General features: G+C 37.5%; 1 protein-coding gene across 1 annotated transcript; it reads right to left on the reverse strand.

Moving 5' to 3' along the window:
- Positions 1-8,138: 8,138 nt before the first annotated feature.
- On the reverse strand, positions 8,139-14,802 carry LOC145684694 (uncharacterized). The gene is made up of 2 exons (XM_081757075.1): positions 14,269-14,802; positions 8,139-10,687 (listed from the first exon to the last, which is right to left on the reverse strand). The coding sequence occupies exons 1-2, from the start codon at positions 14,391-14,393 to the stop codon at positions 10,507-10,509; spliced, it is 306 nt and encodes a 101-aa protein (XP_081613201.1). The 5' UTR covers positions 14,394-14,802; the 3' UTR covers positions 8,139-10,506.
- Between the last annotated feature and the right edge of the window lie 11,740 nt (positions 14,803-26,542).

Raw genomic sequence — 26,542 nt, forward strand, 5'->3', positions numbered from 1 at the left:
TACAGACATTGCAAACTTGTCTGAATCGGACTCTTGATTTTTCCGGTGTTCGATGGGCGAAAAATGACCCTTATCAGTCCATCTCGTTTTTATATATATATATAGTTGTACTAGTTTCAAGACAATTGCTGCAAATTGTGATTAAGATATTTAGAAAAATTCTAAAACTAGTGAGGTACAAGTCAGAATATAAACTGCTTGGGATTTAAAGACTATTAAAGCATACGAAACACAATGTCTCATTCCGATTACATTTAGGCAGAACCTGGAAATAACAATGCAACACATCTTCTAAACGTCACAGGTGATTACTCCATGAATGCAACCGGAATGGTAGATTGTGTTTTCTGTTTTAATAATATTAAATCGCAAGCAGTTGTTATTTTGACTTAAACCTCGATCACTAGTTTCAGAATTTTGATACATATTTTAGCCTTATACCAAATTTGCATCAAACAATACCTTCTAAATTTGCTACAAACATGACCTTCTAAATTTGCTACAAACATTAACTTCTAAATTTGCTACAAAGATTACCTTCTAAATTTGAAACAAACATTACCTTCTAAATTTGAAACAAACATTACCTTCTAAATTTGCAACAAACATTACCTTCTAAATTTTAAACAAACATCACCTTATAAATTTGCAACAAATCTTACTTTATAAGTTTGCAGCAAACATTACCTGATACATTTGCAGCAAACATGATTTTGCGATCGTGAAAACACTTTCTGCAATGTTGCTGCAAACGTTTTAATATTTTCACCAAATGTATCAGCTCATTTTCGGAAATTTTGAGAAGAAAATTTGCACAAAATATTTGCAGCAAATTCCTGGCAAACTTTCTTGCTGTGCAGTCGCAAACATTTCGTTTGTATTGGCAAATGTTTTCGTTTTCTGAGGCAACTTTGCTGCAAACTCAGCCAGCGTCAACTTCGTTATTTGCATTGAACTTTCGGCAAATTTTCCCATTTGAAAAGGCAAGTTTTTTGCAAACTTTTTACTTTGACTTTGCAAATTTTTAAACATTTTTAAATCATTTTCTGTGCTATCTGGGTAGTTTTTTTTCTTTTACGCACATGTGTGTGTGTGTTGATGTATGAATATGTGACATTCGGAATTCATATACCAGTACCTCTTTTGTATCAGCTGGTTTGGTTTTTAATTATTAGGTTTAATTTTATTGTGTGTGCTTTAATTCTGTAAATAACCTACAAATTCTGAATGAATTGTATACCATGACTTCTGTAAATAACTTACAAAAAACATTGACCAGTTTTTAACTGAGGAAAAATTTGCAATTAAGGCTTAGACAAAACAAGCAAAAAGCAATTCAGGAGTGTGTTCGAAAAAAAAAAATCCAGTTTAAATTTACAGGATATCTCATGGCAGTAGTGTTGTTTGCACCAGATACACTTTCTCAATTTATTTTAAATTTTCCTGGATAAACTGTGAATAAAGTGTGTTCAATGTACATTTTTTATAACACTAATCTCTGCTACGAACTCTCTTCAGTCAACGCTGAAGAGGAATTCGGATCACTGTCAGGGACTGAGTTTGCTAGAATGAATCGTTCGCAATAATCTAGAAAAAATATTTAGTAAATCTATAAAGCTTCTGAAATTAATATTAACTGTACCTATGGCGTCAGCAAATGACGAAAAGTTTTTTTCCACATAAGAAAGAATTGACACTTTCAAGGAATTGAGTGTCCCAAGAAAGGTTATCGCAAGTGGTTATGCTTTCCATCGAAAAAGGCCTGACAATAAGAATACCAGAGTTCAACCAGCATGTATTAGACAGATTTGCTCCAGTCAAGGTGAGGATAACGAACTTGCTAATTAAATAAGGTGATTAATCGGATAAAATGTTCTGCTTTTTTTATTTTTTAAAAACAGAATTTTATTTAACATGTCGCATAGCATTTGCATCTAAAGTTGTGCTGATTAGTCAATGAGTCAACTTTATATCTTCTGTCTCTTATCGTTCGTACTGCAACACCCGAAACCACAATCCACCGGCCGCCACTGACTCAAAAAACAGGGGGTCTAGGCCCCCCGAGCTAGATCCGCCACTGAACAGCTTGCGTTCTCATCTGTCTAACCGGCACCTCAACCTTATGCTTAAATATAATTTGTATTAAATATATAAAATGAAGATAAGATATAATGCAGTATTGAGTAGATTTATTATTATTTGTCAACTATAATACAATTTAGAAACCATAAATTGGTACGTAATTTGTAACTACACAATCTGGACTCACGGTTTATAACCTCTAGATAGTTATTTCTGTTTCACTTAAGGACACTGAAAGGAGCTGTTTCAAAAGTATCCAATTTTCCCGTTTGCGTTGCGCTCATACAATTTGGTGTGAGACGGGGTCGTGGCCTAAAACCTGCACGTATAAACAATGGTGGCCATAGCTCAGCGGGAACATGATCAAAAATGGGTCAACAATGCAATGGAAATGTCCATAAGTCGCGCATTTTTTTTGACATATTTTGTTTGTTTATATTGTCCAAAGGAGGGGGTGCACTCTTTTGAGATTTTATGGAAGTGAGACTACAGATTAAGCTCTACAAGCACTGTGAATTTCATCGCACATGGGTCTGTGGAACAGGAAAACAAATCGGGTCAAAGTCAGGGGGCGAACCATCTCCGATGCTCAGATTGGTTTGATATGAGGCAAGCATCTTACCTTGTTCGTGCACATATCCACCCAAGGTACAGTTAATCGGTTAAAGTACTGCACTTTCGTTTTATACGATCTTGCTCTGGAAGGGGACGATTGCGTTATAGGATATTTTTGTCAATGTGCAAATGGGGCTCGGACAGTTGGAATATTGTGCCTATGCCATGCTCATTATTTGGTACTTAGGAATGGGCAAAGCAATTGCACCATGTCCGAAGTCATCTGCATTCTTTGATGATTTATTTTATTCACAAGAAGACGAATCTAGGCTCTTGAGCGATAGCGATGAACAATCCCTGTCAGAGGAGGAGGAAGTCGACTATTGAACCCTTTTGCATACTTATGTATAACACATTGCATCGTACATAATAATCACCTCAACTGCCTGAGCGGTACTAGGAGTAAGGGAAACCTTGTAGTTCAGCTCAGGTAACACATCAATCATTTTGCACCTTTTAATACCACGTGTTACGCTAGTGCTATGATCAGTTTTTCCTGCGACCATTTTTTCTTTCAGATATGGTGCACAATGTGCGAAATCCTAACTACCACTCAATTCCACTTATTTCATATATAGCAATGCTACTCAGAGGAAGTATGACACACGGTTACGGCATTCTCTTCCAAGAGGTTTGTTTCATATCAAGCCAATCTGAGCATCGAAAATGGTACGTTCCCTGACTTTGACCCAGTTTGTTTCCGTGTTTCGCAGGCCCAAGTGCGTTGAAATTCACAATTCTTGTAGAGCTCAATGTGTAGTCTCACTTCCATAAAACCTCAACGGAGCGCACCCCCTCCTTTGGACGATATAAACAAACAAAATATGTCAAAAAACATGCGCGCCTTATGGGCATTTCCATTGCATTGTTGACCCATTTTTGGTCATGTTCCCGCTGAGCTATGGCCACCATTATTTATATGTGAACAGGGGTGTAGCCAGCAGGTTTATGTAGGAGGGGCCCGTCGATTTTGAGGGGGGCCACCTACAATGTATCCTCGTCGCCAAAAGTGCCTTTACATCGCCGTGACTGGTATGTGACCGCGCAGTACCCCAAGGAAGGGATGGTTGCATAATAAATTGTGATTAATTTTGAACAGTTTTTATTTTGACTAGGGAAATAACGTAGATATAGGGAGCAAAGGAAAAGATGTGAAGCATCAGTACACTATCATCTCTGAAAAGATTCGTATTCTCAGTTTTTCATTTTATTCTCTTATATGTTAAGTTAATAACTGCTGACAACTGCTACTAGCGCTTTTCACTCTTCAGGAATTTAATACGACATGTTCGCAGGACACTTTTCTAAGTCCTAAATGTATGCGTGATTTATTTCATTAGTCTCACTTCCTTATTTCAGAATGGAAACTGAATATGCTGAACGTATGTTTCGCTGTCGTCAAGCAAGGGTTGTAATAAATGTAAATAAGGTTCTTCTTATTAAATAAAACACAGAAGTATCTATTCCATGTATAGCACAATATAATACAATAATTAACCAACACGATAATCACTAACTCCCGCAGGATTTTTTTCGAACGGGGGGGGGGGCAAAAGAACGGTATAGAGTTTTTTTTTATTTATTGCCCTATATATATTAAAAGTCACAGTTTATCATTGATAGCGTATATCCTCTTCCTTTTTAAAATCGCCAGTTTAACCTATTAGAACATACATCTCCAGATATAATGTAGAGGGAAAAGAAGGAAAGATATATGAAAAGTGGCGTAAGTAACTTTACTGCACCCTGGATAATCCATTACTAATATCCCCCCTGTCCCACGCATTTCAACTGCTGCGTTATATATGGTTCCATGTCAGAAGGGCCCGAAAAAGGGCTAGGATAGAAAGGCCCGAGTCAAAACGGGGCTCGGTTTTAAAAGGCCCCGCGTCAAAAGAGCAAGTTCAAAAGTGGCCCCGCGACAAAAATGCCCGAGTCGAAAATGCATAGCGTGAAAATGTTCCCCTCGTCAAAGGGGCCCGGGTCAAAGATCATCGCGAGAAAGGAGTCCGAGACAAAAAAAACGGACAAAGTGGACACAGCCTCAAAAAGACACGGGTCAAATGATCCTTGCGAGTAAAGAGGCCAAGTCAGAAAGGCCTTATGTCAAAAAAGCCGGGTCAAAAAGGACCCCGTTTCAAAAGGGGACAGGTCAAGTCGGTCCCGCGTCAAAATGACCCCGCGGCAAAAGGAGCCAAGTCAAAAGAGCCCCGCGTCAAAGGGGTCGGCAAATACAATTCCACGGCTAAAAAACATGAGATCAGGAGTGAAAACCAGGAGAAAGATACATATGACCAGTGGCGTAACTAATTTTATTGTGCAATGATCGTTCATCCAACTCATACCTTTCCCCTGCCGCCCGCATTTCAACTGGTATATATATATATATATATATATATATATATATATATGTCAGAAGGGCACGGACAAAAGACAAGAATAGAAATGCCCGAATAAAAACGGTTGAAAGGGCCCTGCGACAAAAGGATCCGAATCAAAACAGCCCCGCTGTCAAAAGGGCCGGAATCAAAAGGACGTCGAGACAAAAAGCCCCTATCAAAAATGTCCGAGTCAAAAGGGACCTCACCTCAAAAAGGACACGGGTCAAAAGGGTTACAGGCGAAAAAGCACCGCGAAAGGAAGCCCGAGTCAAAAAGGCCTCCGTTAAAACGGGACGAGTCAAAACACCTCTGCGACAAAAAAGGACCGACTCAAAAGGCTCCGCGTCAAAAGGGCCCGGCAATATAATTTCACGGCGAAAAGCCTGGGATGAGGACTGGAAATCAGGAGAAAGAAAGAGATATGATCAGTGGTGTAACAAATTTTACTGCGCCCTGGTCATTGATCATGTATTTAATCATACCTGCCCCTGCCCTGCCCCACACAGAGTTGATGTATATATATATATATATATATATATATATATATATATATATAGTTCTGTCAGAAGGACACGGACAAAAAGGCGAAGACAGAAATGCCCAAGTAAACTGGACCCCGGTCAAAAGGGACCGGCGACAAAAGGGTCCAAGTCAAAAGGGTCCTATCTAAAAATGCCCGGTGAAAAAGGACACCGCATCAAAAGGGCACGGGTGAAGACTGTCCCGTGTCAAAAGTTCCCGAGTCGAAAGGGCCAATTTACAAAATGTCCCGAGTCAAAAGAAGCCCCGCGTTAAAAGAGGCCTGTCAAAGAAGCCCCGCGTCAAAAAGACCCCAGGAAAAAATGCCCGGTAAATACAATTCCACGGCTAAAGAGCCTGAGATCAAGAGTGGAAATCAGGAGAAAGAAAGATATATGACCACTTACGTAAGTATATTTACTGTGCCCTGGATCGTTGATCATCTATTTACTCATAACTTCCCCCTGCCCAACGCATTTCAGCTGGTGAATATATATTCTATGCCAGAAGGGAGAGGACCGAAATGCCCGAGTCAAAAAAGCCCCGGGCGAAAGGGCCCCATGACAAAACTGCCCTAGTCAAAAACGGTCCCGCGTCTAAAGGGCTCGGCGACCTAAGGGGCCGAGTCAAAAGGGTCCAAGTCAAAACGGCCCCGAGTAGAAAGAGCCCGGGTAAGGAGTCGGCGACAAATGAGCCCGCGTCAAAAGGGCGCTGTTTCAAAAGTGCCCTGGTTAAAAGGTCCGGAGTCAAAACTGCCGCGCACCAATACCGTTCGAGTCGAAAGTGCCACGCGTAAAATAGTCCCGACTGAAAAAGGTCCCGCGTCAAAAGGGCCCGGTTCCACGGCTAAAAAGCCTGAGATCAAAGCACGAGAGGAAATCGAGCATGCACAAGTGTATATTGTCCCTTTGGTAAGTTGATGGTTTTGTGCAAAAGAGGGAAAAATATCTGTAGTTATTAGTAGCAAATAGGAAATTTGAATGGTCCCAGATAGCACAGAAAATGATTTAAAAATGTTTAAAAATTTGCAAAGTCAAAGTAAAAAGTTTGCAAAAAACTTGCCTTTTCAAATGGGAAAATTTGCCGAAAGTTCAATGCAAATAACGAAGTTGACGCTGGCTGAGTTTGCAGCAAAGTTGCCTCAGAAAACGAAAACATTTGTCAATACAAACGAAATGTTTGCGACTGCACAGCAAGAAAGTTTGCCAGGAATTTGCTGCAAATATTTTGTGCAAATTTTCTTCTCAAAATTTCCGAAAATGAGCTGATACATTTGGTGAAAATATTAAAACGTTTGCAGCAACATTGCAGAAAGTGTTTTCACGATCGCAAAATCATGTTTGCTGCAAATGTATCAGGTAATGTTTACTGCAAACTTATAAAGTAAGATTTGTTGCAAATTTATAAGGTGATGTTTGTTTAAAATTTAGAAGGTAATGTTTGTTGCAAATTTAGAAGGTAATGTTTGTTTCAAATTTAGAAGGTAATGTTTGTTGCAAATTTAGAAGGTAATGTTTGTAGCAAATTTAGAAGTTAATGTTTGTAGCAAATTTAGAAGGTCATGTTTGTAGCAAATTTAGAAGGTATTGTTTGTTGCAAATTTGGTATAAGGCTAAAATATGTATCAAAATTCTGAAACTAGTGATCGAGGTTTAAGTCAAAATAATAACTGCTTGCGATTTAATATTATTAAAACAGAAAACACAATCTACCATTCCGGTTGCATTCATGGAGTAATCACCTGTGACGTTTAGAAGATGTGTTGCATTGTTATTTCCAGGTTCTGCCTAAATGTAATCGGAATGAGACATTGTGTTTCGTATGCTTTAATAGTCTTTAAATCCCAAGCAGTTTATATTCTGACTTGTACCTCACTAGTTTTAGAATTTTTCTAAATATCTTAATCACAATTTGCAGCAATTGTCTTGAAACTAGTACAACTATATATATATATAAAAACGAGATGGACTGATAAGGGTCATTTTTCGCCCATCGAACACCGGAAAAATCAAGAGTCCGATTCAGACAAGTTTGCAATGTCTGTATACTGGAAGATATGTTTTATATGTGAATATAATAGATACGTTAGAAAGAAAATAAGTCATAGAAATTAGTGCCCCAAAAGAGGTAACTTTGCGTCATTTTGACAATGTTTGCTGTCGTTAACATAGGCTTGTAGTAAGAAGGATTCGATGAACCTAAATAAACCAGACTCGTAATAATATAACGCTGTGTAAGCTTTGATATGAGGATCAATTTATTTTGGTTGTGTTTCTTTCGACCTATGAGAGAACAGAATGTATCTAGCCTCTATAGACACTTTACATTTTTCCGGTGTTCGATGGGCGAAAAATGACCCTTATCAGCCCACATCCTTTTGAAGAGAGCAAATATAGAAGGTAGTTTGTTACCTTCCAGCTGCACTTTTCTTCGTCATAAAATAAGAAGTAACTTAATAACGACTATTTTAACGTCATTTAATTTATATATGTGTATACATAAATACTAAAAAAGCAATAGAAAACGCCTAAACCTGTGATATTTTCCATAAGTAGAAGCTTTGCTTTGTTAGAATTAAATATAAACTAATTATTTGCTGAGCAAAACTATATATTTTCATTAGTGTCTGATGAAGCCAAAGAGTTAGTTGGCGAAACTGTAACACGTTTTGAATTTTAATGAAAATATAGTTTTGCTCAGCAAATAATTAGTTTATATTTAAGCCTAAACCTGAATATTTCTGAAGGTTACATCAACGTTTAATCCATCACTTACTCTTGTAATGGGCACGGAAACTTTCTCTGGTTTCTCGTAGGGAGATTTCGACTTAAAAGCAAGCCACTGAAACAAATCTAATAAATTTGACCATTCAACGAATTTGGCCTGTACATTTTAATCCAAAATTTTACAAAGTCGGCTGCACAATCGCTCAGCAAAGTAGCAATTGACGACTAATTACCCAATAACAACACATTATACTCGAAGATAATGCACAAGGGAAAACATACACTTCCAAATGCATAAACAAATATGGCGGCATCCAGATGGTTCCAAGAACAAAGGATTAAGCCTTTTCTAAATTGTCATGTCAAAAAAAAAAAACAGTAAATATTATGGTGATGGCACAACCGTATTAGAATGTGTGAAGGCAAGCATATAAAAATAACTATAAGATGATTAGGATGAAACATTAAAAAATACTATACGGTAAATAAAGGGCATTATATATTTATTGTTTGATTTTGACTTTAGAATGACAATTTACTACAAACTATAACAATACTCAGTGATCATATTACAGAATGCATAAGGGGATTAACAAAAACTGTTTTATAGAAAAAAAGTCGGGAAAAACAAATTGTTGTGTATATATAATAATACTTAGTACCAGATGCCAATATCTGAAGCCTCTTCACGTTTCCCACCACTTTTTTTGAGTTTGAAAATTGTGCAAAAATGGAATATCAAAATTTCGAACTGTGCAACCTTCAACCTGATTTCGCATCAAGCACAGATAGAACACACCCGGAAGCTTTTTCGCCGAACTATCGGAACATGCATCCAGAAACAAACGTGTGTCAATATCTGACGTATAGACACACTTGATCGAGAAGCGACCCAGTCATCACTCTCACAAACTGGTTGCATAGCATCTGCACGATACAGGATTCATTTTCAAAATTCTTATTTGCAATCCGTTACTTCAGCTAAATACTATCTTATGTTGAGAAACAAAAACATCCGGTTGTGTTTTATATATGCTCGCCTTGCTTGGTGCAAATTCGGAGGCGATTTGAGGTAGGAAGTTGGAGAGTTATTTGGTGAGGAATATTTTGCTACACGTTAAAATTCTCCATTTCTCATTTTTTTTTTCTGGAACTGAGGTCACAAACTATAAAACACTCCATCGTGCTTTTTAACTTATTTGCCGGTCTTCATGCTTTAGTCGATGCTGTCCAAAACCCAGGTCCGTGGGGTGAGTACAATGTACCTAAAAATCCATTCGTACCATGCAGTTTCCCATATACTCTATTATAAAAATACTTCACACTATACACCCTTTTGCCATACTAATTACTTTATTTCGAAAAATAGGTAAATATTTTTGGGGGTAACTTTTCTTAGCAGTTACAAGCTGCTTGAGTCATACCAACTGGTAGATTTATAAATCCACTTCTCTGCCGATACCATTGACCAGCTCACAAAATACCATACGACCATTTTGTCAAAATTTAATATAATTAACTACAAGTTTGCACAAAAAAAGTGAATGAGGTATTTGAATGATGCCGATCTTTCAGTTCATAATATAACAGACTACCTACAGCACAGATGCTGCAAATTATCTCGTGTATGAACAAAAGTTATATTACTGGAAACTATGTACAATGCGTCTTTGTTGATAACTACCCCGATGGTAAACATTAACTCTTGTTTCATATGCATACAAGCTAAACGACTCTCTTTTCATAATGAGTAACTTTCCTTATCACCTAACATAAACTAAATGTACAAAGCAGATTTATCAACCGTTTGCGGTTTCAACCATATATAAACAAGTCTCTTAAATTGTCCGGATTACTTCTTATAAATAGTTATAAATATTTCGCAATCACTGTTCTTTTGTTACGCATACAAGCTAAACGACTCTTACTTTATGTGTAACTCTCCTTCAAAATTAGCACCCAACAAAAACTAAATGCACAAAACAGACTTATCACCATGCAGTTTTAACCATATATGAAAAAAGTCTTAAGTTGTTCGGATTACTTCTTACAAATAGTCACAAATATTTCGTAATCACTGTTCTTCCGTTGGAGGCTAGGTCTTGTTTCATATACGCATACAAGCTAAAGGACTCTCACTTCATTATGTGTAACTTTCCTTCAAGGTTAGCACCCAACAAAAACTACAAATTCAAAACAGACTTGCCATCACTGTTCTTCCGTTGGAAGCTGAGAGTGCCACCTCCAGATGAGGATGCTCTCTCATCCAGAGTAACTTGAATAGTGCTTCCGTTCTCATCCACTAAAACTCGAGTAGTGCTTTCGCTCTCATCCAAGGAAACTAGAGTACTGCTTCTGCCTTCTCTGAAATGAAAATTCAAAGTATTATGCATTTGTTATAACATTCGATTATCAACATGATATAATTAAGACGAGAGTCAATTTCTCACGTATTGACAAGGAAATATCTGAGGACCACGGATGCTACAGTGCCAAGTGACATTGAAGAAAAAAACTATCCTCTGTTGCAGCAATGATATGGAAACAACGTGAAGTGCATAATTCCCTCAACAGGTGGCAGAATAAATCACCTACGTTGTATTGCTTCGGATGATTTAATTTTGCTTCCGATACTTGGTGCTCATTTTTCATTAAAAATGGTAACGTTTTGAAAATTTCGCAATTGTTTAATAAACTACTCTTCCGCTAGTTTGGAAATGAAATCTTCGAGTTTTACGTCCCACGATTATGCCAGTTAGGCTAAAGGAGACTGATGAGTAATGAATGAAAATGGTGGAATGAAGAAAGTGGGAGGAAACGGAAGAACCCCAAGGAAACCCACGCACACGGTATTTGTCCACCACAAAGTTTACTGGGGCTGGGATCGAACCCGGGACCCCAAGCACCAGAGGTGAACCCTCTACCACTGAGCCACCTCGGCCCCTCCCACTATTTTGGATCGTGGTTTTAACGTAACCTGTACTTAATGATCCACTTTCGGTGGTCATAAACTCAAGATTGCGAATTGTTTAATACTTCGTAGTGTTCCGCAAACTACTGTTCATGATACACCATGATAGCAAATTTTGCTTCTCTAGCCTTAGTGGTTCGCGTTAGGCACTTTCTAATCGGTATATTGACTGGCGGCCCTATTCCATTCAAGATTGCGACCTGGCCAAAATTTTCTTTTTCTCTATAACTTGCTCTTCAAGACACACCTTCACATCAAATTTCGTTTAAGTCCAGCAGTTCGCCCTGTGATTTTATCACTGTGAATTGTGATTCAATGGCCATAAGACTTTGGAATCCTCATATAACTGAAGCTAGCACATGAGACCCTCGAGATTCTTTGTAACCCCAATTTATTTGTGATTTTAAATATGTACGTCAAATTTTCGAAAGATAATAATACTTCCCTTGTACTTTTGGTTCATGATGACATGTGTGTTTACATTAAAATCATTTACTTTAATGCTAATTATTGCAGGAATTATAGAACAAAAACAAGCAAAGAGTTGAATTGCTCCCTCGCAAGACTCGAATTGTGAGGAGGTCCATGAACTTCGGTACCTGATTTTTAAGTGATTCCTGATTTGGTGAATAATCGAGCAGGCAATTTTCTTAGCCTTTCATACGGAATAATATAGCCTTCAGTTTTTTAAAGAATCATTTTTTCTTTTGGAACCAGTTTTCGAAAACAAAAATTTTTCTTAACGTTTCGTGAGGGACAAGTTGCTCTTTTTCTTTTCAACTATAGTCCCTATGTTTTAGGGTGTTTTGGGATAATGTATATATCCCCGAATATCCCAAAATGGTTGAGAAAGTTGATGGTTGCAGACATTTTGTTTTATTACCACAAATACCAAAGCGATCTTTTAAAATGATGAAATATAAAGAAGTTCCTGAAAACTGAATGTCTGCTGTGACCTTCGACGTTTCGGAATTCGCAATCTCCGACTCCGTAGTACCAAGACGTTGGTCATAACTGCTCTAAATTTTTAAAACGTATTATCTGGGAAGTCGGAGAATGTGGCTCGGCCCTATATGCACCCGACATCCTCTTTCGTTATAGAAAATGAAAACCACGCACAATTGAATATTCTTTGTAAACATAATTGTTTTAGCAATTTTATTTCCAAACATGGTTTAACAGAATACACCATCGTTAAATGCAAAGGCGCATGAGAAAATGATTCAAATTAATAACAGATTGGTAACCGACTCATATATCCTCTCATGAGAAAATAGCTACCACATGTTATGGAAAAATAAGCAATTTATTTCTATTGTGGCGAGCTAGCCAAGATACAAGGCAAAATATTATTAAAACAAACGAATACATACCACTAAGAAACAAAAGCGAATAAAACTCACGTAGAAAGAACTAAAGCAACTAACAGAGTGACCAGGGAACAAAAGAGAACAAACAGAGTGCATATGGTGGCGTGGTGTCTATGTAACGTCATTCTTACAGCATTGACTAGACTTAATGTACGTAGTAGCATTTGCCTGAATCCAGATTTAAGGATGGTTTGTGATCATGAATAAACGTTATTAAGTTGTTTATTGTTTTCCCTGAGCCTATTACAATGACCTGTTTTATATTGGAATTTGTTTAGAACAAACATCAACAAAACGTTCAACATGTCAAAGTAATAGGTTCGAAAAAAATGTTACTATAATGAAACATTTTTATCTATACATAGAAACATCCATTCTGAACTCAGGCAACATTCATAATGCTACCACGTATTTGAAGTTTGGCCGATCTGGCAAGGCTGAAGGAGCATACACACCACGCCATATGCAATCTCTGTTCGTTCTTCTTTGTGTTCCTGTGTACTTTGCTACCTGCTTTAGTTCTACGCATATCTTGTGGATTGTTTCTTGCGTTGCTTCTGCGGCGTAGTGGAATGTATTCCTTTATTTACTCCATATTTTGCCTACCTATACCCATCCTTACAACCTGGATACAGAGTGCGAACCTAGCTCATTATTCCATCACATGTGGCCATCCATCAAAGATTTAAATTCCTCATGAGGATATTTTAATAACCAACTTATCATTCATTAATTACGACACACCAAAAGATTTGTTTTCGAAGGTCGAATGGCTTCCATACATTCCTGTGTAAGACAGCTATTAACTCACAAGTGGCAACAAATATGTAGACGTTGCTTACAATTCCAGTGCTCTTTGATACCCCACATGACTCCATTCTCATTTATACTATATGTTTGCAATTCAATATGGCGGCTTTTAAGATGGTGACATTGCACTGGAAGTGCCCTCAAACATAAGTTATCTACCCCGATTTTCAATAGTTGTGTTGGACCTGCCAATATTTCCTTCGTGACGGATCCAAACAGGTATTCTTCACATTTTATTGTCTACCTTATTTCAAAATGGCATGCATGTATCAGCTCAATGGAACATTTGTGAAACGAATGACCTCTACTATACTGCTTAGCAGCTAGAACGTAATTTTTTACACAAAGTTTCATAAAAAAAATCCAACTCTCACGATTCGTGTACTTTCCACGTAAGCAAACACACTACAAAAATATAAAAATCAGCGCCATTACACCCTCCATGTGGTTATAAAGTGCTTGCCCTGAAAATATGGATTTTCTTGCATTGGTTCAAACTTGTATATTTCTTTTTTCATTATTTGAAAAGAATACTAGGGACGATATGAAGATTGCACTGCTTTTGAAGTGACAACCGGTTTCATTTCATAATGACTACTGAATTCTTAACTGTTTCTTAGTGCTACTTTTTTAAAAGAAAAAAATCGCTGAATAACCGAAGCATTTGCTTCAACTGATGAGTAATCATGGAAGTAAAGTTATTTATTACCATCAAAAAATGCTTTTTAGCTTTGCTATCCAATGCTTATCATAAAAGTTCCTGAGTACGAACGAACGTGAAATTGCTTACTCACCTTCGAGTTAACCTCGTTTTGGCTTGATTCAAAAATCCCTTATTGAATCTTGGGTTGTGTTGGGATGTGATTTCATAACAGCATCTGCATTGAAAAAGAATATTTCTGATCAAAATATTAAACATCAAATGGTTTATTCTAATTTTTACACACTTTATTTGAACATAGTGGTTGCCTTGTCCGAGACTTTTCAAATACCACAGCAGTCGTCAAATGCAAAGACACTAGCCGGATAAGAAGGCCGAAGTGGGCTTTACTAGGACTGCTTTGATATTCAACACCAAATATATCGAAAGATGACTTTAACCCAAAAATCAACCTCGCTCACGTTCAGATTTCGAAATGCATAAAAATTGAGGAAGGAAAAAACTGCTTTTTATCCCTCCTAGACTCGTTGCTTGTAGTGGCTTCGCACACTGCAACACTGCAACAACAGTATCCTGTATAAAATATCTTGCGTTCCAAAGTAAACGTAAAACAATGTGCAAACGTAAAACAAAGTTATAAAATGCATTCATTAAAACACTAGAAACAAACCACGAGAAATAGACCTATTTTCATTTTTAAAAGGCCTCGATTGAGCAGTTTGCCTCTCATTACACTTAAAAAGACGTATGGCAAGATAGCCCCCCCCACTTTAGAAAATTGAAACAATAACTAGGTCATTCGTTTGTACTACGTTTGTACCGTTTGTACCGAAAATATTTTCGTTTGTACCATTTTCCTTATAGGGGTACCTGAGACGCCAACTGGGGGGCTATCTTGGCGCCAAGATAGCCCCCCCCGTATCACAGCACAAAAAATTGGAATACAACATTCGAAAGCAAATCGTTTGTACCGAAAAGAGTTTTGTTTGTACCCTGATAGTTTTCGAGAAACAGGGGATGACATTTGGGGGGGCTATCTTGGCGCCAAGATAGCCCCCCCGTATCACAGCACAAAAAATTGGAATACAACATTCGAAAGCAAATCGTTTGTACCGTTTGTACCGAAAAGAGTTTTGTTTGTACCCTGATAGTTTTCGAGAAACAGGGGATGACATTTGGGGGGGCTATCTTGGCGCCAAGATAGCCCCCCCGTATCACAGCACAAAAAATTGGAATACACCATTCGAAAGCAAATCGTTTGTACCGAAAAAAGTTTTGTTTGTACCCTGATAGTTTTCGAAAAAGAGGGGATGATATTTGGGGCGGGGGGCTATCTTGGCGCCAAGATAGCCCCCCCGTATCACAGCACAAAAAATTGGAATACACCATTCGAAAGCAAATCGTTTGTACCGTTTGTACCGAAAAAAGTTTTGTTTGTACCCTGATAGTTTTCGAGAAAGAGTGGATGATATTTGGGGCGGGGGGCTATCTTGGCGACAAGATAGCCCCCCGTATCACAGCACAAAAAATTGGAATACACCATTCGAAAGCAAATCGTTTGTACCGAAAAACGTTTTGTTTGTACCCTGATAGTTTTCGAGAAACAGGGGATGATATTTTGGGCGGTTGGCTATCTTGGCGCCAAGATAGCCCCCCCGTATCACAGCACAAAAAATTGGAATACACCATTCGAAAGCAAATCGTTTGTACCGTTTGTACCGAAAAAAGTTTTGTTTGTACCCTGATAGTTTTCGAAAAAGAGGGGATGATATTTGGGGCGGGGGGCTATCTTGGCGCCAAGATAGCCCCCCCCGTATCACAGCACAAAAAATTGGAATACACCATTCGAAAGCAAATCGTTTGTACCGTTTGTACCGAAAAAAGTTTTGTTTGTACCCTGATAGTTTTCGAGAAAGAGTGGATGATATTTGGGGCGGGGGGCTATCTTGGCGACAAGATAGCCCCCCGTATCACAGCACAAAAAATTGGAATACACCATTCGAAAGCAAATCGTTTGTACCGAAAAACGTTTTGTTTGTACCCTGATAGTTTTCGAGAAACAGGGGATGATATTTTGGGCGGTTGGCTATCTTGGCGCCAAGATAGCCCCCCCGTATCACAGCACAAAAAATTGGAATACACCATTCGAAAGCAAATCGTTTGTACCGTTTGTACCGAAAAAACTTTTGTTTGTACCCTGATAGTTTTCGAAAAAGAGGGGATGATATTTGGGGCGGGAGGCTATCTTGGCGCCAAGATAGCCCCCCCGTATCACAGCACAAAAAATTGGAATACACCATTCGAAAGCAAATCGTTTGTACCGAAAAACGTTTTGTTTGTACCCTGATAGTTTTCGAGAAACAGGGGATGATATTTTGGGCGGTTGGCTATCTTGGCGCCAAGATAGCCCCCCCCCCGTATCACAGCACAAAAAATTGAAATACACCATTCGAAAGCAAATCGTTTGTACCGTTTGTACCGAAAAAAGTTTTGTTTGTACCCTGATAGTTTTCGAAAAAGAGGGGATGATATTTGGGGCGAGGGGGGGCTATCTTGGCGCCAAGATAGCCTCCCAAATGTCATCCCCTGTTTCTCGAAAACTATCAGGGTACAAACAAAACTTTTTTCGGTACAAACGGTACAAACGATTTGCTTTCGAATGGTGTATTTCAAATTTTTGTGCTGTGATACGGGGGGGCTATCTTGGCGCCAAGATAGCCCCCCCCCAAATGTCATCCCCTGTTTCTCGAAAACTATCAGGGTACAAACAAAACTTTTTTCGGTACAAACGGTACAAACGATTTGCTTTCGAATGGTGTATTCCAATTTTTTGTGCTGTGATACGGGGGGGCTATATTGGCGCCAAGATAGCCCCCCCAAATGTCATTCCCTGTTTTTCGAAAACTATCGGGGTACAAACAAAACTTTTTTCGGTACAAACGATACAAACGATTTGCTTTCGAATGGTGTATTTCAAATTTTTGTGCTGTGATACGGGGGGCTATCTTGGCGCCAAGATAGCCCCCCCCAAATGTCATCCCCTATTTCTCGAAAACTATCAGGGTACAAACAAAACTTTTTTCGGTACAAACGGTACAAACGATTTGCTTTCGAATGGTGTATTCCAATTTTTTGTGCTGTGATACGGGGGGGCTATCTTGGCGCCAAGATAGCCCCCCCAGTCGACCTCTCAAGTAACCCTATAAGGAAAATGGTACAAACGAAAATATTTTCGGTACAAACGGTACAAACGTAGTACAAACGAATGACCTAGTCATTGTTTCAATTTTCTAAAGTGGGGGGGCTATCTTGGCATACGTCTTAAAAAGGCAGAAACTAAAAGTATTTAATCAGAAACGAAAAGCATTTAATATTATAAGCTCCTTTTATCCGCCTTTTCTGATTATGTGGTAGGATTCTCTCAGGTATCAAATTTAAAAACATTACAATTTACCATCCAAAACTGAAGAAAACGTTGATATTATGGCCGATGGTCTGCATTACGAAAAGATCCAAATTCATGTTCTCAAAGAAAATTCTAAACATTTGTAACGTATGGTGCAATTTAATATATTCTGGTCCGTTTTCTCTATTAGAAATCCGCACTTTATTTTTACAATATGAACACAAATGACGTTTAAGGTTTATTGTGCGAAGCAGGGCCGTGCCGTGGTGGAGGCGAGCGGAGCAACGGTCCCGGGCGCCGAAGTGAGGGGGCGAAAAATTCGGGAGAAGAATAAAAAAGATAGGAAAGATTGATTGGAATATATTTATGGGGGCGCCGTCGTATACTCTCGCCCCAGGCGCTGATTTTCCACGGCACAGCCCTGGTGCGAAGTGTCATTATTTACTTAAATAAAGACTAATTCTATATTACCGGAAACGTGAAGAAGCGATTTTAAAAAATCCAACGGAGAGTGTAGCTTATTTACAATCAAAGGAGTACTTGTTCTATTTTAACATTCATGTTTCAAAAATGCAATGCATATGCAAGGGGTTCTTCAAAGGGATAATTAATTGTCGGTTCTTCAGTCTCTTCGGCATGCTTGGATAATTTTTAAACATGCATTTCTCAATGGAACACACATACTTCTTATTGTAGTGTTGGCCACACTTCCTACGTTTGATTTTTTAATAGGCATCTGAAATTCGCTTTTGCAGGCTCAGGCCACCTTGTATTTCCGGAACTTGTGACACTTGACTACAGTTTAAGATGACTGTTTCGATATCATGTATGGATGTAATCGTAGGTCCTACAGTAGGTATGGTCCACCCGCCTATATAATAGTATTTTACGATTAAACAAAGTAATTGGTTAGTCAGAAGGGGGCTGCTTTAGCTGCTCCTTTTAGGTTTTTAAAGCAGCTCTTCTTTGGAGACACTTCAATTGGAAGCAACTCCGTGAAGTCCGCAACCTAACTGTGTAGAAAGTACCGCCATTTTGAAATTTTACATATTTTTCTTTTCCCGCTTTCTCATAAACGGAGAAAAGTTTAACTTACTATGAATATAGATAATGTTATTCGATATAAGAAAAATACGCTGGTGAAGAAAACGTCATTTCCGCTTCCTGTTTAGCTAGCTGGTTACAAACAAACCAGCTTCGAGCGGGAAATATTAAGAAGTTTACGTTCTCGCCTCTGAAAATGATTTGTTTCGCTTTCAGATATAACCATAATAGTTTAAAGTACATGCATTTTTTTTGTTATACCAAGAATGAAATTGGAAATATTGTACTATATAATATACGAGAAGAACAATAACAAAGCCACACTATACAACAAACGATTGGACGAACAGATAAATATCTCAATCTTTTTGACACTTTTTCTTCTTGCATATTCTGCCATAAAGAAATTAAAACACTTTTTTCTTTTTACCAAAAGCCCCCTTGCTCTTTGTTTTCTTGTTTGTGACATTTTTAGGCTAATTTCACTAACTATTTAATACATATTAATACTCAGAACACTGTAATATCGTTTCTTAGTAGTGATAACTGAATCAGATATTTAAAAAAAATATTGTAATCTTCGAACAGTATATTCCCCAGCTTGGAGTGTGATACGTCAAAAGCGCAAGTTTGATAACAATTTTACCCTTGTGGTAACATTTAGGCATAAAAATTTGAAACTCTTGAAACAACTGAGATTTGCAGGCAATGAATGATTTTAAAATTGGTAAATCGGCGTTACATATATATGTAAGACAATCACATTTAAATACGTACAAGCTAACCTAACCGTACCTTACCGCATATGAATGTTGGTAAGAGTATCGTACAGGCAATATAGTAAACTTTAAACCGGATCAGACTTGTTAATTTGTCTGATTTCGTTTGACATAAACTTTAATTGTTCCATCCTATCGATCTACACTAAGCATGAAGAATACGGGATTATTTTTCGAAAATTAATCTACAAAAATAGTTATGTGCATCAAAAGTATTTATGCAGGAGAGCATAGAAACAGCGTTAAAAAGTGACATGGTTACTAAGAAATTGAAATGCAAATCCATTTGTTGTGATTACTAGCCCAGGCTGGTTTAGACTTTTCGTACAATTTTTTCCACGCATACCCAACTTCACTGATCTGCCTGCTACCTACAGATGTATCCTTACATGCGCTCGAGCTTCAACTGCTCTGAATCATCATAGATGTAGTGTTACGCAAAGTGACCACCCAGCGTAAGTTGGTACGTGATTTACTTATGAGTTTTAATACATGTGTATCCGGCATGTTACAAATCTGTACGCCGTTCGTGGCAGACGAAAAGAAAATAATTCAGTTAACAATAGGACATTAGATAGGATAGTTAGAGAGTTATACCTTTTAAATAATTATTTCTGGTGGCGCCTTTCAACTTTACCAGTGCAAAGCAGGAAATGGACAGTCGCTAGCAAAAGAATGAAGAATAGGCCTAAATCAGGAATTATTCCCATAAAGAGATGCTAAGTTTCTGACAGTACGTATGTTTTAAAATGCATTGGTTATTCTAGCGCTGTCCCGAATATCTGATTATTAATTAAAAAAAAAATCAAGTTCCTTTCATATTAAACGTTTTCAGTGAAGATAAACAAACAATATGACAAAAGTATATAGCATGTCAATTTTCAATAATTTTAATTAATCTCAATCTAAAATAATTATTATGAGACCCTCATGTACATGCTTGGGGTTGTCACTCACGCCAGCAAGATATTGGCGATCGCAGTAATTAAAATGTACTGTAGAGTAATTTTCTTTCATATTATGATAATGATATTGATATGTGAGTAATTTGTGAACTGAGTAGACTGGAAATGCAGTGTGCGGAATGGAAAATTGTTTGCAATTACTATTTGCTATTAATTAGAATGGACGAATACAAAGTGCATTGCGGCATTCTAACCCGACTTCGCTTGCTAGCGCTAGCTCGTCAATATTTATTTATTTATTTATTGATACAAGTCATGGCCATTACCGGCATCTATGGCATTAAGCACGTCACGTTGGAGGGATGACATCCTCGGCGAGCACACAATCACGGTACGGGGAAGGGATATAAGGAACGGATAAGGAAAGAAGCGGCCTGAGGCCTGTAAATTAGATACCATCCCGGCATTTACCTGGTGTGAATGAGGAAATCCCTGGAAAAACCTCATTTAGGATAGCTAGCCTGAAAAAGTTGTTACACCTTTTTGACCGACTGACCCTGCCGGAAATTGAGCCCAGGACCAAAGGCGAGAGCATTAGCGACTACTCATGCTCAGCAATACTGTCTGAAACTCTTTAGTTAGTGGTATGTTTGGCTTTAGGTAGATTAACCTCAAAAACATTTAAGAAAACAACCATGATTTTCAACAAAAAGTGCTTTCTCCCCGTAATCCGACATATGGCTAGCTTTCAAAGCACATACTGATTATATATATATATATATATATATATATATATATATATATAGGTAGTGTACTTAAAACGGTAGGTTACATGCGTAATTCCTGTAGTTTTTGGACTTAAAGTACAGCAAACGTATAACTGAAAACGCATGTTTTATAATACTTTCCATATAAGTGTTCCATCTATACGTATTTTCCGTATGAAACAATATAGGTGGTCAGGATCTCACATACAAATCGACGCAGAATGTCCATAGTAGAATAGAATATAGCTGCAGAATGTAACATAGGTGATATACGGAAAACTGTTAGATGTCAGACATCCTGCAATGGCATGATGTAACATCTAAGGGCAGTGCGTATGTAGCATATGCTCCATACAGATTTCTGTAGTAAGCAAGAGAATTTCGTAATTTGTACAATATACCGCTTTCTGGAGAACGGATTTTTTTTAGTGTGCAGTTCATAAGCAAGGGCGCCCATGTTGTGGTTTCCAAGGGGGGGGGGGCAAGTATAAGCAACGTTTGAAATATTGCTGTAAGTAATGTAAAAATTCTACTGGGTTTTCAATATTCCCAAGTACAATTTCCTCTTAGGGGGTGAGCACCCCACCTTGCCCCCCTGATGGGCGCCCTTGTTGATAAGTAATGCAGTTATGTGGGTGCTGAACCTGTGAGTTCAGTATTTCTTGATAAATCCATTAAATGTTGTGCGTGTAATCCACATCGCACACAGATATAAGCGGGAACACATATATAGGAGGGAATTCATGTTACTTAATGACCTTCCCAATAAAGGCAGCAATAAATGCGAAAATTGTCGATAAGTGATTCGCCTACTTTGAGTTTGCGAATAGTTCGTACTATGTGCGACTTTGTCCATGCGGCGTCTATGGTCTATGGCGTCTATGCGGCACTAGGGTATGGTCGACGTCGATAAGCTAATAAAACGAAATACTTCAAAAGTTGAGCTAGTGGGTGCGTAAACGTAAACCTCGTGTAGCTTAGGTATAGGCTGCATAATTACTTTATTACATCAGTGTTAATATGCATCCCTAAATTGGGATAGAGCAATTTCCGCAGTTTAGATCAACAATACGTGGACAAATTCATATTACTTTGAAACTCACATTTCTTGATGAAAATAGTGTCATCACGCCTTCTAGACTGTACATGTGTTGGCGCATGCCAGTCATCCACCAGGTAAAATTCAGGGGCGCTACAAGAGATAATTGTTCAAAAATTACATTTTTTTTTTTAAATTTATGGGTGCACACTTAGTAGTGGTAATAGTAGTAATGATAGTATAGTAGTAGTTTGGCAGTAGTAGTTGGGTAATACTTTAATAGTAGCCAATCCCGCAACCAGAGGGGGGTAGGGGGCCAGGTCCCCCTAAAGTTTTTGTGGCCCCTCCAGACTTCAATACAAAATTTTATTATTAATACAAAAAAAACACAATTTAGATATTTATAAGATAATTTTAATGACTCGGACCCCGTAACATATTCACGGCCCTCCCAAACCTTTTTAGTTGGTTTCGGTCCTGGTAGTAGCAATGATAGTATAATAATAGGCTAGTAGTAGTAGTAGTAAAGTAAAGCAGTAAAGCTAGTAGTTGAGTAGTAGTAGTAATAATAGTATACTAGTAGTAGTAGTTCGGGTTAGGTTAGGGTAGGTGCAGGCAGCGAAATAGTCATATTTCAAGTCCCTTGTACATTAGTTTGCAGCACTGGAATAACGCCCTTATGGAGAGTTTCATAGAAATGAAAACAACATCTTATTGCTGTATCTATGTTCACAGATGACTTACATATTCTGCGCCTTCATAAATAAATTCCCTAAACATTTGTCTTTTGTTCTGAATTAACACCTTTTACCTGTAAATTGTAATTTTAAAAATGTCCACGTATTCTTAATCCCGTTTCTGTCACTCCAGAACACTTACTAAACGTACAAGAGTTCATTTGGTGCTAAAAGAAATTGTTATATCATGAATATCAGTACACTTATAAAATAGAACATAACTGAGGAAACCTGAAATTTCAATCTTGATACACGTATCAGTGCGCAGCCAGCGTTCTTCCCGCCTTTGATGGGACAAGCCGCAATTATTTACGCAATATTCAGTGCATTGCTTGTGTATAATCTTGTGCGTTTGTTGAATGTAAAACATAACTCACACAACCGCTATAACAACATAATGTGTTTTTTATTGTCCACCAGTACACGAACAAATTCCAGGTATGCAGGGGTGTAGCCAAGGGGGGGCCCATCGGGGCCGGGCCCCCCCAAATGGTTTCCTGGCCCCCCCAAATGACCAGCTTTTAAAACATCATAGTAAAATTATCTTGTTTCATTCATTTAAAAGTAATAAAGTTTATTGACAATTAATAATTTATGGTAAAATAGTAAGGAGAAATATTGTTTTTTTTTCATACTCATCGAAAAATAGCAGGGTGGTTTGATTTAAATCAGTCTGATTTAAATCAAGATTTAAATCACTTGATTTTTTAAATAAAAATCGTTGATTTAAATCGAACTCTGAAATAAATTAATTTAAAGTGAAAATAAGTAAAATCCCGTTTCTGTTCTGTTATTTCGATTATGGAAGTTAATAATCATAATACAATGAGACTCAAATGTACAGTATAGTATGATAACAAGTGTCATGCAGAGGATGATTAGGGAAAATCCCGTTTTGAACAGGTAACGGAGCAATCCTGCTTTCTCCTTTTCGTAACATTGGGTTTGGGTTTTAAAATCGTTAACTATTCCAACGAAGAAATCACCATCGACATTTAAGACGACAATACTTTTTTGTGCGTGTCTGTTTGTTTGTTCCCAAATAATAGGGCGTATTTAGAGGGGTCCTATCACATGTTTTTTTTCTTTTTTCTTTCTTTTTTAATTTTATAACTTTAGGCGGATTTATGTATTTCCTGCCGCAAGCTAGTTCTGAGTTTTTAAAAATAGGCCCCTGCCAAATATTACTAACTTTTTGTAAAAAAAAAAAAAAAAAAGTGTCATTTTGATAAACATTGCTGTACTTTTTCCTTAATGCTTAACCTTTTAAATTATATCATCTATTTTTAGGTGATAGGGTAGAATCTTCATTATTCGATTTAAAAAAGTACCAATAAGGCTTTTTAGTTCATTTTCTTCAAGACTGGAGATATTTTAGAACACGTTACATATGCTTCCATGCCTTTCTGCGTTGAGGCATAGTGTGTGATGACGTCATAAATTTAAAAAGATATTTTGTGTTATGCGTATTATTATTATTATTATTATTTTTTTTTTGGCAGGTTACATTTTGCATTCAGAAGACTGAAATTTTGCACACTCGTTTAGTGCACCCTTTATAATTTTCAGATGTTTTCAGATCTCTGCGTGGAAACAGCGGGGTCCAGAGGGGCAAAATGTTTCAAAAAAGGATATTTTTAACAAAAATAGCTTTTTTTCGTGATTTTCCCGCCTCAGATAAAGACATATGAATGGTACCGTTTGAAAGGCTGTTCTATTTTGAAGAAAATGATGTACGTACTATGCTCCTAGGATAAATAGGAATGTCTCAGGAAACTGTTACCTGAGATCCTGTTTTATATGGGAATCTGGGGTATTTGGGGAATATTATTTTTTGCGAGCTTACTTTTGCACCTACAAGACTTAAATTTTGCACATTTACTCAGTGCACCCCTCAGTATTTTTCAGATTTGTTTCAAATCTCTGCCTTAAAACAGGGGAAGGGGTCCACAGAGGTAAAAATGTAAGAAAAAAGATATTTTTAACAGAAAATTCCTTTTTTCGTGATTTACCCGCCCCAGATACATGATGGAGACATTTGAAGGGTACCGTTTGAAAATTTGTTTTATTCTGAAGAGAATAATGTACAAATCATGATCCTAGGATAAATAGGGATGTCTGAGGAAATTTTTATATTACATCCGGATCACTTGGGGCATTGTGAGAATGTTCTTAGCTCATTGTTAAATAGTTTCCTCACCCTTACTACTCAAGATAGAATCTTGAAATTTTGTGTACACATTTAGTACAGCCCTTAGTATTTCCTAGTTGATTTTGAGATCTGTGCGTTAACACAGGGGAATCCAGAGGGGATCTTTTTTTTTTTTTTTTTAATGCCGATTACTTTCAAAATTTCCCGCTTCAGGAACATGATAGGGAAATGTGAATGTTACCGTTTCAAAAGCTGTTCTATTCTAAAGAGAGTGATGAATGTACCATGATCCTAGGATAAATAGGGATGATGCTGTAGCTGCTTGACTGAAAGTCTGTAATTTACGTTTAAAAAGAGCCATAATTTAAAAAAAGCTAAGAAACATTGTTTGGGATTGATATAGGTTAACGATTGGGGATAATTCAAAATTCAACCCCAATACTTTCACTTAAATGGCATAATTAGCATTTAATACTAATTCCTAATGCTTGTTCTTCAGTTCGCGACTTGTATTATACGAGGAAAAAGATTTGATTTAAATCAAAAAAATCAACAAAAATGATTTTTTTAAAAAAATAATGATTTTTTTCCACCCTGAAAAATAGTATAGTATCTCTTCCTTATACCAATTGAAAAATAGGATATTTTTGTGACAGCAGATTACACAATTTACTGCGATTTATATTTGATAGTTTGAAGACAAACGTTTTAACAAGGTATTACAAATACAGCCATAAAACAAAGGTATTAAACTGATTTGTAAGTACAGTATATTTTTATATGCTTTAACAAGTGTTTTAAAAGACAAAGGATGGAAAATTTGGCGAGAAACAATGCTTTTATTCAATTTGGATTTCATTCGCTCTCTCTTTTATTTCTACTCAGTGTAATAAAATAATTATGTTTTTTTAGTCACGAATAATAAATATTTTTGTCAGGAAACCGTAATTAAGTGAAATTTCAAAGAAAATCAATCTTGTGTAGATAGGTTCTGTATACAAGGTCTTAAATTTAAAGGTAACCAAGAAAAGTTTTGTTGCTTTTTCACCCAGTACCTTCGAACATTGGTATGTCACCTAACCTGGAAGATCAAAAATAATCCCCATCAGAATCGACGACCTTCTGAAAACGTTCTGGAAGGCCATGGAATCCATCGCGGTAGAACTTGGTGCGCCGTGAAACGAAGAAAGTATCAGGTGCATTTTATACTTTTACTAGGGATTTGAACTGGCATCCTCTAAAGTGATTGTTCAAAGAATGGAACAGGTGATAATCGGACGGTGCAATATCCGGGTAATATAGTGGTTGCAATATTGTTTCCCATCCAAGGCGGAAAATGGTGTCTTGAGTCATCTTGGCGTTGTCCCGTAAACGAGGACCCATTTGCAATTCAGAAGCGATAGCTCCAGAGTTTTGAGTTTTTGTTGAACACAGCTCAACTGCTGACACTACACAGTTGCATTGATACTCTGAACAGCTGGTAGCAGTTCCCGATGCACGATGCACCAAACACACAGAAGGACCTTATTCTGGTACAGTGCTGGTTTCGGCTGTTTTGAAATCGGTTCATGGGATGCT

This window comes from Thermobia domestica, chromosome 5 (assembly GCF_964235325.1).
Source record: "Thermobia domestica chromosome 5, izTheDome1.hap1.1, whole genome shotgun sequence".
Lineage (NCBI taxonomy): Eukaryota > Metazoa > Arthropoda > Insecta > Zygentoma > Lepismatidae > Thermobia > Thermobia domestica.

Excerpts from the sequence above, each read along its gene's own strand:
- LOC145684694 (XM_081757075.1), bottom strand. The coding sequence starts at position 14,393 with ATGTTTAATATTTTGATCAGAAATATTCTTTTTCAATGCAGATGCTGT. Across the intron at positions 10,688-14,268 it reads AAAACGAGGTTAACTCGAAG|AGAAGGCAGAAGCAGTACTC; the intron begins GTGAGTAAGCAA and ends TTTTCATTTCAG.